The 15794-nt window shown below is 41.1% G+C and overlaps 1 protein-coding gene across 5 annotated transcripts in view; it reads right to left on the reverse strand.

Annotated features, from left to right (window-relative positions):
- ULK4 (unc-51 like kinase 4) overlaps positions 1 to 15794 on the reverse strand; it is a 2246396-nt gene that overhangs the window by 1129841 nt on the left and 1100761 nt on the right. For all 5 annotated transcript variants that reach the window (XM_078663530.1, XM_078663529.1, XM_078663527.1 and 2 more), the window contains one exon: positions 7546 to 7594. In XM_078663530.1, coding sequence (XP_078519656.1) covers positions 7546 to 7594 — 49 coding nt within the window. The remainder of the gene's footprint in view (positions 1 to 7545; positions 7595 to 15794) is intronic.

The following is a 15794-nucleotide window of genomic DNA, read 5'->3' on the forward strand; positions in this document are numbered from 1 at the left end:
ACCCGGGTAATCCGAGGTCCTATAGGCCGCTATCCATGCTGAAGTGGACACAAAGATTTTCTCCAAGCTGTTTGCCTTGAGGTTGCAGCACGTTGTGGTGTACCTGGTGGGGATGATCAGTGTGGGTTTAAGTCGGGGCACGGTACCCATATGAAACTACGGTGTCTGTCCCACGTGATGCACTTGGTTCAGGAAATGGACATTAAAGTGTTTCTGGTGGCACTATATATTGCAAACGCATTCTATACCCTGTGGGAGGTGCAGGGCCATATGGGAGTAGGCCCAGAGTTTTTGGCGTTGGTACGGCTTCTGTACACAGAGTCCACTGCAAGGGTGTGAAAGGGTAGGATAGTGTCTGAGGTCTTCTATATTGAGAGAGGCACAAGACAGGGATGTCTTTTGTCCCCACCCCTCTTTGCTTTGACTATGGAGCTGCTGGCGATTTGCCCAAGACAGACATTGGGGGAGTGGGAGATACTTATTGGGGACATGGTGCATATTGTGCCACTGTATGTCAACGACACTCTTTTGCCTATATCGGCAGGCAGTTTCGATACCAGTGCTGTTGGGAACATAGGAGGATTTCAGTAGGGCATCGGAATTGTGAATCACTAGGCATAAGACGGTCCTCTTCCCATTAGTGGCTGAAGGCGGATCTCCCGGAGGTGGGAATACCTTGAGAAACGGGGGGTTCCGGTACTTGGGTATCCACATTGCCCAGGGCTAGGATCCCCAATATGAGTTTACTATGGAAAAGTTCATTGATAGCTTGTGCACATCCATTCAGTTCTTGAATACACTACCTGTTTCAGTGTTGGGCAGGGTGGGTTTAAGTAAAATGGCATTCTTTCCCCGCTGCCTTTATGTGATGCAGAACTCTTTCTGTGACCTACTAAAGGCTATCTTTACAGAGCTCAATAGCCTATTGGTGTCATTGATGTGGGTGGGTAATGTTGTATGGCGTTTTAGGTTCCGAGCGAAAATTACAGATTCATGCCCTTATATAGGTATAATTCACATTGCCCTTATATAGGCATAAAAATCATACCCATATTTAGACATAACCCATCCAGTCCAAATACAGACATGGCTACTTCCACTAGTTCCAAAAAGCCACAACGATTTCTTGGAAAACTCAGCTTCAGCAGTCAGGGACATCCCCTTGCTTGAATATTGATTTGTCCTAGAAATCATGGAGTTTTCAAAGAACTACCATTCCCTTGGGGTTCTTTGATGACGTTATTATGTCTGACTTTACGTTAAACAAGGCACATTCAAGGTATATATATGCCTACACTTGCCCTAGCAAACACATGGTGGTTCGGAGCAGCTCGACTATCTACTTGCCCGACGCAGCTCGCTACAGCAAGTGCCGAAAAAACCGACCCTCCAGCTGACGCACTGACAGAGAGGCTGCCTTTCTCTCACTGAGAATCCAGCTCCAGTGTTTCTAAGCTCTCCTTGCGGGGTGTTGGGAAATCGAGTCCCGAGATAGAGATACCAGACCTCCGACATTCTAAAACCAAGGTACGGAGCTGATTAGACTCTAAGAGAAATCTTGGTTAGATTCTTGGTAAAGAAAAACTAAACGTATGCTACACCTTACTTACTTCTTCCATCGTACTAGACTTAGGTTAGGTAGATCGGGGAGGCGTATTTTAGAAGCACCATTTGAGTACTTTTTAGCCTTTGTTATTTATGTATGTATTTATCTATGGTCTAGGAACCATACAATGCTTTTACAGTATTTTATAATACTTCTCCTACTGTACGCATTATACTTTGCAACTAGTATTACGATTGTAGCATTTCACTTTACTTGAGTAAGAAAGAAGACTGTTAAATGAAACCTTTTATTGAAATCGCCCGTCTCTCTATTTCTCTGCACCTCTGATGAAACGAACCATGCACGATTGACTGAGTAAAATATCTATCTATTGTTTCCATGACTCTGGAGATCAGTTTTATTCTTGGGGAAACAAAGTTGTCATGTTTATGCTGTTGTCAGAAACGAATCCCTTCTTGTTTATTCGAGAACGTTTCTAGTGAGCTCTGAGCTAGCTGGCACTCACAATTAAGTCTAATCTATTCGATAGAGACCTAGTAGACAGAAGTCCTACGTCAAATCTATAGGATATATTATTCCAATGCGCAGAGCCTATTGGAAATATAGGAACTATACTACAGTAAGAGGAGTAGGGTGATACTGAACCCAGAGGAGGGTCGGTTGGGGCTCACAGATCTGCAGTTTTATTACATGGCCGGGCTGCTCCAGTACGCAGTATTATGGTATTTCACAGGAGTGCTGTTCGGCCTTTCTGGAGGAGTCCCATACTCTTAATAGTTTACTAGAACTATACTCTAATAGGGGTCTCATTTCCCACCTGTAGGTGGCACTGAAGACTGACAGGCGTATTGATACAGGGCCTGCCCATACTAGTTGGACGGTGGACCTGGAGGACCCGGTTACAGATGTTGACTGGAAACAAGCTTGTGCCTAAGTGAAAGACACCAATAGTAATGCGTACTTACAGTTTTACTACCTACATCATGGTTGTCTTACGCTGCAGCGTCTACATAGCATATTCCCTGACAGTGTAGATGGGTGCCCTAGATGTAGCATGTCCCCGGTTTAATTCCTTCACATGACATGGGAATGTCATGGACTGGAAGCCTACTGGGTTGGAGTGGTGAGGAAGCTCCTGGAAGTCACGGGGACCAGGTATGAGAGAATGGCAGGCCATTGCCTTCTCGGACTTCTACCACTTCACAAATCAGGGAGGAAGATGAGGTATAGGTTTGAGCTGCTAGGGGTTGGTACTGTACAAACACAATGGGGTGACCCTGTGTCCCTTAGAACCTGTGTATGTATAAAGAAAGCTACTAATTGTTCTGTCGGGTAAGATAATTGCTTTTACATGCTCAAGAACTTAATCATGAGGAAGCCATTTAAATACATTAAATTAATTTCCTTACAAATTGAAATTGGAACACAAAGCACAAACGATTTTGTCGGACAGGTAAGTTCTTACTTTATCTCTATAGATCATATATTCTTATATGGCTGTCAAAGATTGAAAGACATAAGTGAAATGGAATGACGTGACCAAGTGACATAAGTGAATCAGTGTTATTTAAACATTAGTGAAACAACAATACAAAAAGATATGCAAGGGTGCAATAATGGGGAGTCCAGTAAACTGGCATATATGAAAGTGTAATAGAATACAGTGGTGAATAATATAATGGCGTAGAAGTGTACAGTCCAGTTAGATAGAGTATAGTGTAGTTAAAATGTATTTTCCAATTTTAACATTTTACATATGCTGAAAAAAAGAGTACAGATTAGTACGTTAATTACTAAAAACTTACTGCGTTATTTAAAATAAAGTGTTGGTGCCTGTAGAGTGCTACAAAACAAATAGAGAAATTTACAGTAACAATGGTAAGCATATAAAATAATTCCGTGGTACCCTGGTAGTACTGCGCAACTTCCTATTTCTACAAAAAAATATAAAGAAATGTATCAATATTTTGCAAAACCTATCACCAATTTAGTAAAGTGTTAATAGGTACGGCACAATACCAAGCCTATTACTTACCTATATCCGAATGCGTAAAGCCAAACACTGGAAAAGCCTACCTTGAACATTTGTAAAGGCAATCATTAGCCAATCAGCAAACAATTTGGCATCATTATGTACCATTGTAGTACAGCAAAATAACTGATCTCACAAACTTTAAAACTTTAAATACATTAAAGTTCGATTACAGTTACAATACCTACCTACACTACCCACAATAAGCATTTGTGCACCATAATACGTAATCCAGCCTTGTTTTCATCAAATCTGAATAAATGATTTTGCAATACACACATTGAAATGAATGCATATTGTATATATTTTGGCAAAAAACATTTCCATCTTTGGACACACTTTAACCCTACATTTCTTTTAATTTACACACCCCGCTTGACACCAAGTCACTCCACTGTCTAACTGTTTAGTTCACACTACTCCACTGTATGAAATGCACTTTACAACACTACACATCACTACATTCTACGCTAACCCACTGGATACTGGATGCTACTACACTCTACTCGATCCAACTGGACTGTACACCTCTACGCCATTATATTATTCATCACTGTATTCTATTACACTTTCATATATGACAGTTTACAGGACGCCCCTAAACTTGTACTGCTTGCAAATCAACGTTATTCCACTGTACTCTACTCCAATTTATGAAATTCCACTACATAGTATTCCACTACGGACCACTTGAAGGTACACTACTGGAGTGTATGCTATTCCAGTCTCCGCTACTGCAGTCTACACCACTGCATTGTACTGAAAAGCACTAAACACCACTGCACTGTACGACAATCGAGTGCAAGCCATTTCTCTTTACAAAATTACATTCTACCCCACTCCACTAAGTTATAGTCCACTGTATGTGACTACACTGTATGCTTCTATAATTGACCCAACTGAATTGTGAAGTACAACAGGGCCTGTGCACAAGTTTTCATTTGATTTACACGTTTTAAACTTGACATCTCTTTCTAAACGGCATTTTATTTTTTACATGCCTTGCACTTACATGTAAACTTACTCAGAAATGATTCTGCAGGCAGCACATTTCTTAGTAAGCATATTATGATGCAGTCTGTACATTGTATCCAAGGATGAGGAATACTGTACACAATGCCCATGTATTTAGTTGTCCTGTTGGTAACAGCTCTGAGTTTCAAGACAAACAATTCCATCGTAGATGCATCTTTGAAACAGATACCATTGGGAACATGCTTTTGTTATCTAAACTGCCTCTGAGCCAAATTGGGGAGAGGAGTACTTCGGCTGAGAATATCCTGGAATGCAGCACCTGAGGTGCAGCCTCGCTGATGCTAGCCTTCAGCCTGCTGAAGTAGGTAGCCTGCTCTACCCCTGATCGGCTTCCTGATCAATCATTCACAATTATGGGGGGCTTGGTTGCCCCAAGACATCTGGCAGGGGTTACTCCCAGTATGCTCTTGAAACTGTAGGTAGGAAAAGGATAGGAGTATACAATTATAATCATAATCACACTGTAATGTTGTATTGATTGAAAAGTTTATCTTTTTCACCATTCTTGTTATGATGGTTGCAATGCTTTTGTCTAAGCCTATCAATAATTGCAGCTCACACTTTTTTTTTTTACACAAGAAAACAATTGTTTCAATAAATGTTTGAAAGCTAATTTATATTTTTCTAGTGTCAGCCGTGGGCATGTCTGAGTAACAACAAAAGGGTAGATCTGTTTCCACAATTTCCATAGGAAATAAGAGTGGTTATGTTTTGAGGTTGCAAATACCATCTGGTACCCTGTAAGGTTAGGGGTCGAGATAGCGCATTGTGAGCTAGAGGAATTTAGGCCAACATACTCTGACGATATGTGTGGACTCAGTCACCATATTCAGATGGTTATGTTTTCCGTAAACACAGTCCCAATTGATTTGTAGGAACTGTAGGACAGTTGGACTGCACTGTACTATAAGCAACTCCACTATATAGAACTCCACTCTACATCTAAATAGTTAACACCACTAAACACAACTTTATGTCACTCTACATTACTAAATTCGATGGTACTTCACTCTGTCTCACTATATTTTATACTACATCACTATACAATATTGTACTGTACTCTATTACACTCTACCCTACTGTAGTCTAAAGCACAATGCTCAGCCTCAGTGCACTGTATAGGCACTCCAATAAACGGCACTCCAGTTTATGCAATTTAACTTTAAAACACTACACTGTACCACACTCCACTTTACGTTAGCCCACTGTGTACAAAACTCAACTTTACCCTACTCCACCCTATAGCACTATAGTATACCGTACTCCAGTGTAAGCTATTTCAGTTAAAATCACACCACTGTACCACATTCCATTATACGGCACTCCATTGCAGGCTATTTTAATACATGATATTCCAATATAGATCCCTAGAGTGTACAACACTTCAGTGCATACCACTACACTCTACACCACTACACTGTATGTGAATACACTCTACAATGTTTACATAACATCAATCCACTTTATCACTCCACTTTATACTATCCACTCCAATAAACACCACTCTACTATATACGAGTTCACTGTATACCACTCTACACCACTCCGTTGTATGCCATTCCACTATACACTACTTCACTATACCTCATTACACTTTACTCCACTCCAATATAGCACAATATATTGTCCCAGAGTACATTTTTCAACACTATCCTCCACTATACTGTACCACACTCCACCAAATTATACTGGACAAATAATGCAACATTGTTACTAACATAGCAATAACCATTGAAATTCACACAAAAAACAAAAGTCACATGTCTGTTCCAGTTAGGAAAACAATCTTTTGGGTTAACTTTGAGAGCCAAATTAGGCTCCACAAACATTAGAAATTCTACAGTTATCGTTATCTCTTAATTTCATGATTTATGCACCATTTACACACTTATTTCTATCTTATTTGTGCCAAACACACCTTAAACTACACAAGCATAACACATTCATTCCTTATTTATCTTTTGAAATTAGCATTTACACACCACTTTCATATTACTATAAGCCATAATTTTAACTCACATTTATACTTACACACCACCTATCAATCAATATCACTTGCGCACTTGCGTGCACAGTCTTGACACCTCACTCACCACACAAGATTAACTATAACTTGCCCCTTCTCCATGAACTACCTATTAATTTAGATATTACCTAAGTTATAGCATGTGAAATCATTGCAGTAAATAAAAAACTTATGACATCAGAAATGATAATATTAGCTAGAACACAGTGCATGGTACAGTGGCGAGTTATAGTTATTTATAGTAAATATGATTTTTTGAGTGCTCTTCGTTTTATTCTGCCTGCAATCTCTGAACATCATTTATGGGTTTAACCAGCCGAAACTGGAAACTAATCATCCCTTGAAGTACAGTCAATAGGAACAGACTTTTGACGCGATTACCAAAACTCAGATCTTATTCACCGTTACATAACAACGAGTATTCCTGTTTGAGTGACACATGAAAAATGAAAATGCAATATTTCAGTTATTAAAAACTGTCAGACTTTGAAATGAAAGGGCGAGGTCACAGTGAAAGAAAAAAAGACCATCATGCATTAACATGAAAATGCAGAGATTCTGGTTTTCAAGATCCAAACAAATGCTAAGACTGCATTGCTTCACTTTCAAGATTTTTGACTGGAAAACCTGTCAATGACAGCATCACGGTACTAGTAATTAATTGTCCTTAACAATGCGACCAGCATAACATACATAGACATGAAAAATTAAACATTTGAACATTGTCAAAAGACATGTGACAGTCAAAAATAAAACCTGGCACCGGCATATTTTTCCTTTGGGTGCCATCATGAACACACTTTCCTTCTGTAACAGTGGCAAGCAGTTTGACAGAGAATGGCTTAATTTTCTTTTTTTATTCAAGAAAAAATTAAATTGCCTTACCAAAATCACTTGAAAAAGGACTGGAACGAGTTGGCTTTCTTCAACAATCCTAAAAATATAAATGTAAGTGTTATAGACAACTTTTTCTAATTTTCACTGAAATACTATTTATGTTTAAAAAAAAATACGAGATGGGTAGGGAGATCAGCTTAGTGTTGATTTACCTGCAGAGGAGAAATCCTTATTTAACCTTATTTATTTTCAATGCCATTGTAGATACCTTCCATGGATCACAAAGGAGGGCAAGACCCTTGGAAGATAACTTTAGTAACTTATACACTAGTCTGTACAAAGGCACAGACTGGGGGCATATTTAACTGCAAGGCGTGCAGTAAATTGGGAGAGGGTACAAAGAAAGGGTTCCCATCATTAGTCAGATGTTTGACATTATGGAGGTCAGCCTCCCCAGTGTACCGCCGTCACACCTGTTAGCAGTCCTTCAGGTAAGATAGGAGCCCATTGATCAAAACTGTAAGTCTACTCTGGGAATTGGCTAAAGATTCTGACCATCATACCAGGAATCAGAGGGTGTACACAGCAGCAAGCCCAGAGGTTTGAGCACACCAAAGGATACATTAGAAGGGCACATTGCTCTGAATTTCTAGCTAACGTTCTGCTGATAATCTTCAGGAAGAGTAAATTGAGTGTGGATTACAGTCAATGTTTGAGTTATAAAACGCTTGCCTCAGGTTAGAGATTATGTTTCCATATAAATTAAAAACTGCTGCATGTAGACAAGAAAGAACAGGTGCTCCTAACTTGACTTCCGAAAAAGGGTCTGGAGAAAATGGATAACTTTCTCCTCAAGTCTAACCTATCACTTGTACCTCTGTTACAGGACTTAGGATACTCTGCCTCTGTTGTCAAACGCCTTTATACAATATTTAAAACTAGTTCATATGTCTTAACAGATGGAATTTTGTCCAAAATTCACGTTTCGATGACAAATTAGGTCCAGGGAACGACATTCACATTTGAAAATAGATTTTTTGTATACAATAAAAAAAAACATTATTTCTTTAAAGAATGATCTGTTCCCAGTTTCCTTACATGCACCTTTCCTAAGCACCTGGCTGGATCTAGGATGTGTTGCTACAGTAGCTGGAGAAAAGAGTTGCCGGACTATTGTTATGGCCTTACCACAGTACATAATACAGCATCAATGATGCCCGTTCTATCCACTTTCCGACCCCCCACAGAGGCTGGGACCCGGAGAAAGGAACACAATTCAACACCACCACTTATTAAACAAGCATTTGCAATGCAATTGGTCTCGCCTTTGGGACCTTATATGTATTTAGCTATGCAGCACATTAGCCTGGGTGCTGAAACATCTACTGTTCTTTAACATGGAGGGAAAGTAAGCACCAAACTGCGTGACACGCCAGTTATGGGAACACATGGAGAGAAATATTGTCTTTCAGCTGGAAATGCTACAGTCAAAAGCTCTGTTTTTTAATATAAAATCAGGACCTTCGGTGGTCATTTCACTGAAAATACAAGATTTGAAAAAAATATTGATGTCTACGGGTGCTCGTGGAAGACAATTTCTATGAACTGGAATCTAGAGAATGATAAAGTGATTCTGGTATTCTACTGACCTCTACAGGTCGTTTTCTATCAAGAAAGTTAAATAGAGAAAATAAGTCCCTAAGCGCATACAGACAAGTCCTAGGGCTAATCTACAGAGCCCACAAAGTACACAAACATATAAGTAGATACTAAAGTATATACAAGAGGTCTCTAATGCTTGATCTAAAAAACACTTGAACACTCAAGATGGTAGGTGGGAGGATGTTACATCTCCTAACGTAACCTCGAGGTGGGTCAAGGAGAAAACACATCTGAAGAATGTAGCACAGCCTTACTGAAAATAGCTTTTTGCCAGTGTTTGGTGGAAGAATGCTCAGAGGACCAAGAAACTGCTTCACAGAATTTGTGAACCGGGACACTGTCTGACAAAGCTATTCTCACAGAAACAAGGAGGTCTTTGCAACATACAAAACTTATCCAGCCAGTAACTTTTACTTGCATGACTTCCATTATTTTGTAACTAATTTATACAGTCACATCCGAAGGCGACTGCTTTTAATATTTTTTGCATTGACTTAATGTAAATTGCTGCTCTGTGTGCTTGAGTCTTCCGCTAATTACATTTTTTTTTTTTATTATGAACCTACGTAACTTTTGCCTTCTGAATTGCATCCTGAATATTTTAATAATCCTTAATGGTTTTGATTTTACTTCTGACTCCAGATGATTTATTTTCTTGAAATGCAATTTGTTAAGTGTGAGCTAGGGTGCTGTCTTGCAAAACATTGCCTCAACATGCTTATAGTTTAATACCGTCACTGATCCTGCGTAGACAAGTTGTCAACAATGCCTTCAAAAACAGTTACAGGTACCTCATCTTGTTTCCGGTGTATGAACTCTTCCCCTTTAATGGTTTTAGGTGGAGAGAAAAGGGAAGATAAGTGTTGTGAGGTTATTTCATGCCCTTCTTCTTTCTTTACCCCTTTCCTGCTGTTCAGCCTAGTGGTGTGTGGAATGTGATGGAATGTGATGACTGCATAGAATGTTGGGTGCATGAGGTTAGGCAGTTGGTGTCAGCAGGCTGAGCAGTAAGGATATACTGCTCCTGGTGGGGCATACTTTACAGCCTAATTACTATCTTGGCTTACCTTAAGCTTCCTGTAACTGTACTACAAATAAAGATATACTTGGAACCTACAACCTGCCTTCTTGAAGATTCTTACTTTGCAACAGTAAGATTATGACACCCCTAATGTGAAAATCTAATTCTGAGAACCATTCACTTTCTGATACAACTGGAAACTCTGCTTCAGGTTAAATTGGTCATTAAGATAAATGTGCAAATATACAACGCTACTTTATCTACCTTGAACAGCTCACCAAATCCCATGTGAAAATTTACTGAAAAGTGAGGAATAAGTGATAATTGGGTGTGGTATATTGGAATCAGCATTAATTCTCCATCGCTCAGGGAACTCTGGGGGGAATCTAGAAATCCCCTTAAGTTCTGAAATCACTAATGTGGGGATAAGGAAATACTGATGTAATATTACCCCCCCCCCCCCCCCACGACAACTGTAATTGAGGCCTCAGTGTAACACTACATTTTGAAAGAGTGAAATCACTATATGCTATATCTCACTGACAATTTGAGCGGAGTTTAGGATTAATGAAATTCCATCTTCCATGATAACAACTTAGGTGAGCAACAATGCAAAGGCCCAAATGGAAGGCCCAGCATAAATGCGACGACTACGGGGCTGTAAATTACCTAGTTGTCATGGTGGAGAGGCCGTCCACCTGATTTATATATGATCATCAAGCAGGCCATCATTTATAAAGGCGTTGCCAGGAACCGCTGTCACGGTGGTTCCTGTCAATGCATTTAACTGTTTTCTGCAAGGCTGCATTGGGAGGACGCAGCCCTGTAGCAAACAGTATTCTTTTTTTCTTTTTAAAATGAAAATCCTGAAACATGATATTCTTTTTGAAAATAAAAAAAGTCATAAACGCCTCGGCTCCGTGAGCCCTCTCACCCCGCACGTATATCCTGGCGATTATCCTGCGCAATAATTGCATATCTAAGTAGGCGAAAGATACCGTTCACTTACCGTCTACTCCTGAGGCTTCTCCGTGCGGTAGACCCGAAGAAATGTCCCCGACTGTTTGGCGGCCTTCACTGTGTTGGGGCCGGGATCTCGAGTGAGGAGAGTATCCGGCCGCGACTGCAACAACAGCGGCCTCTGGCTGCGGGGGGGAGTCGGTCGAAGGGAACCTGAGATCTGCTGGCCAAAGGCAACAGTGCTGACCTCCTCCAAATAGCAGATTGCCCTGCGGGAAGTGCGATACAGCAGGACCGGAGGGAAACCATGATGCTTGGCCCCCCCTCGATGTGATGCCAGGGCGTTAACGACTTCTCCCGGGACCGACGGGTGAATCCCGGGGAGCGGCAGAGATTTTGTTTAGCCCTTTGGTGACCCTCCGTTGAGATGCCTGCTTTGGGGTCCTCCTGTGAATCCTGTTGCATCCTGGTGTAGGGCCCGGTCCTGCGGTGAGATGGAGAAGGAGGAGGCCGTAACGGCTAAGATGGCGGATGGCGCCCTTTTCCGCACCCCTCATCCGGGCAGAGAAACCGCTGTACAAGAGAGTCCAGGGGGTTGGCAACATGAGAAAGGGCCCACGTCCAGAGATGTACTGGCTGCATTAACAACCCTGCAAATGTCCCTGATCCGGGAGGCCCGGGAACTGGGAAGAAGGATGGCCGCCATTGTTGTTCCGCCGTTCCACGTAGGCTTGGTTCAATCTCGTGTAGGCGCCGATCTGCCCGCCTCTGTGTCACTGACGAATGCCTCCACTACGTTTACGTCCGTAGAGCCGCTGATAGACCTGGTTCATGAGATTACTGTGGGTACACCTGTTGCACATTTGATTGACTCATTGGGGCCCTTATCTGCTCGGCGAGTGACAGAACGACATCGAGCCGTGTTTTGGGCTGACCCGGCGGTGTTTCAGCGCTTGCCGTATTGTGTGATTCTTTTTCCATGGCCGGCGAAATTGTGTTCGGACCGGAGGTTGTTATCGGTGTTGATATTGACACAGACAGATTTCCGCCATGCGTCTTCGGCAGGGTTCTGGTGGCTAACATCCCATGGAGCAACAACACTTCCCGATCCTCCTGGAACATTTGGACCCTTCATGCTATTTTGTATGCCGATTGAGAGCGAGACATATGTTGGTGCTATGGATAGAAGAGGCCAGGGGTGAGACCGTTTGGGACATGGTGGGACTCATTTTTGGTTGATGGTGATTTAAGGGACACTCAGCGGGGATATAATTGATTGTGCTGTAAATGGTTATTCTTTTTCGTAGTCCTTCTACCATTGCTGTCAGACGATTATTGCACGCGGTGGTGGGGAGGGGCCGGGTGGCCGGGTTGATGGCCCTTCTCCAACATTTTTTCGTTCTTTTTTCTTTTTCTCTTTCTTCTTCTCTATATTTCGGGTTTCTTAATTAGGGCGACAGGCACGCTGCTGGGTGGGGGGGGGGGGTAGGCCGTAACCTTCTGCAGTGGTGCAGGGTGGGGGGTAGGGGGTTGGGATTGTTAATTTGTCCTTTCTTTGTCTTTATGGCCCTTTGTCCTTCTCTTTTCGATGTCGTCGTCTTCTATGTTTCCTACAGTGTGTTTCGCTTTGAGGGATGGGGCATAGCTTCCAACGAACTCTATGTGTTTTTTACAACTATCCTGACTCAAAGGCCCTAACCCCCAGTACTTTGAATGCATGTGCACTGCTGGCGGGTTTTTTGCTTTTTGTTAGCTATCGTAGGACGTGTATGCTTGTACGACATTGATTCTAATTTTATTTTTCTTTATTGTAAAATGAACCTTCTTGGATCCTTATTTTCACATTGTGAATTTCCACATATGTTATATCCTGGACGCTCATCAGACCTTGATTTCCGTGCCGCTGTATTTTTATAATGTCTTGTTCTATTTTCGACTTGAATAGCGGCCGGCCGGAATGGTTGTAGGCCCATGTTTGTATTTCCTTGCTGAAACAATAAAGGTTCTTTAAAAAAAAAAAAAAGTCATTCACCCCTCACTATGAGAGGCTTCTTCCATAGTGGGGGAGCATTATAATGTTTTTACTGTTCCTTACCGCCAGGTTTTAGTGGAGGTAATAAACAATAAAACAATTTGCCCATCTAAAATGTATTTTGAAAGAACACACCCAGGCAGACTTAGGCTAACACAGAACTGGCTAAATTACAGAATAATTGGAAACAAGAAATGTTCATATGAACATATAGGATGAATATATAAAAGGAACAATAGATACAACAGACTGTTATGATATCAAAAATATTTTTAATTTCTAATTCATTTAAAACATGATAAAAAGATGAAATGATCAGTATGACTTGAGACTACATGGAGTATGGAGTTATAAATCTGATGCATCGATATTGAATAACAATTCCATAGTTAAACTGATAAAATCAGAATCAAAATCAAAAAAAAGAGACAAAAACAGTTAAGATTCAATTTTTTAGAGATGTTTTTCTAAAGTTGTGTTGGACTTGGGCTGTGTCAACGCGTTTCGACAATCACTTGTCTTCATCAGGACTTTCTACAATATGCAGCCACTTTTTTTCTTCATCAATTTGGTCGTAGATATTCAGGAGAAATGGAGTAGGGTGTAAGGCACCTTCTCTTCGTTGGATGAAAACGGTATGTGATATCTGGTATAGCAGTATTCACTGCAAACTTCTTACTCCCTCCTCTGTGCAGTTTTGAAGTTTAGTAAGTTTTCAGCGTTAAAAAATGCCGCGACTCAGGTTCATGTAGCCGTTGGCAAATCCGTTACTCATAAATTAATTCCTTTAAGTGACCGCCTTAGGTGTTGAAGATACCACAGAACGAATAGGCGCCTCTGTGTCTGTCGGGAGCTGCGGTGCGCAGGGGCGTGGTGCAACTACGTCCTACTCCGCGTCTCACTCGAAGATTCGGTCGTTAGTTTAGGAATATTAATTATTTCACTTATCTTGCTAATCCAGTCCGGACTGACAAGCGGAGGCGGAGACGCCCGTATGATTACCCCCGGTTCAGAGTCCTATCGTTACACGTTGAACCCGTGTCTGTGTCAGTTGCGTAGGCTCGATACCGGTTACGATGTGGAAATGGTCCAGAACTCGTGTACTAGGTAGCGGGATACGGCACGTCTCCTTCCGTCAAAGCTTCAGGCGATTAAGTGAACTTAATCGCCTGAAGCTTTGACGGATTAGCAAGATAAGTGAAATAATTAATATTCCTAAACTAACGACCGAATCTTCGAGTGAGACGCGGAGTAGGACGTAGTTGCACCACGCCCCTGCGCACCGCAGCTCCCGACAGACACAGAGGCGCCTATTCGTTCTGTGGTATCTTCAACACCTAAGGCGGTCACTTAAAGGAATTAATTTATGAGTAACGGATTTGCCAACGGCTACATGAACCTGAGTCGCGGCATTTTTTAACGCTGAAAACTTACTAAACTTCAAAACTGCACAGAGGAGGGAGTAAGAAGTTTGCAGTGAATACTGCTATACCAGATATCACATACCGTTTTCATCCAACGAAGAGAAGGTGCCTTACTCCCTACTCCATTTCTCCTGAATATCTACGACCAAATTGATGAAGAAAAAAAGTGGCTGCATATTGTAGAAAGTCCTGATGAAGACAAGTGATTGTCGAAACGCGTTGACACAGCCCAAGTCCAACACAACTTTAGAAAAACATCTCTAAAAAATTGAATCTTAACTGTTTTTGTCTCTTTTTTTTGATTTTGATTCTGATTTTATCAGTTTAACTATGGAATTGTTATTCAATATCGATGCATCAGATTTATAACTCCATACTCCATGTAGTCTCAAGTCATACTGATCATTTCATCTTTTTATCATGTTTTAAATGAATTAGAAATTAAAAATATTTTTGATATCATAACAGTCTGTTGTATCTATTGTTCCTTTTATATATTCATCCTATATGTTCATATGAACATTTCTTGTTTCCAATTATTCTGTAATTTAGCCAGTTCTGTGTTAGCCTAAGTCTGCCTGGGTGTGTTCTTTCAAAATTGTTGTTTCCCTGACCCAGGAGTTGATCCTTAAACAGGGGGTCCCTGATATTTACCCATCTAAAATGTAGCCATTTCTCTAACAGCACTTACTACCCAGGGTTTTTGGAGTTTGGCCACGACAATGATAGAGTTGTTAGTGACAGAGTTGTATCCACCATGGCCAAACCGAAGGTCCATCTGCATTCAAATCAGGCAGGCGGACCTTCATATTGCTGATATGTATCCTCCATCTCCATTGCCACGGACCATGCATGCCACTAATATATAAATCAGGTCCACAGTCTAACTGCTTAAAGGTGGAAATTTATTTTAAACCTTCATAGAAATTTAGTGAGTTTACAGGCAGACAAAGATACCTGCCAAATAACCTTTTCCTGTTCCAGGGTTAAGGCCCTTTTTTGCAAAGGGTACTGCAAATTGTAACCATGTGTGTTGTGAGACAGTCCGTGGACTGAGCATGGGATAAACACATGAACTTTGCTAACTTGCTTATATACAGCCCGGGGTAGAGGGCGAAAAAGCAGATTCCAAAATCTCACTCACTTCCTTAGGATGGTCATATTAACAAAGGGCTATTTTATTAGCTTGCAAGTTTAG

The sequence above is a fragment of the Lissotriton helveticus genome, chromosome 10, assembly GCF_964261635.1.
Source record: "Lissotriton helveticus chromosome 10, aLisHel1.1, whole genome shotgun sequence".
Lineage (NCBI taxonomy): Eukaryota > Metazoa > Chordata > Amphibia > Caudata > Salamandridae > Lissotriton > Lissotriton helveticus.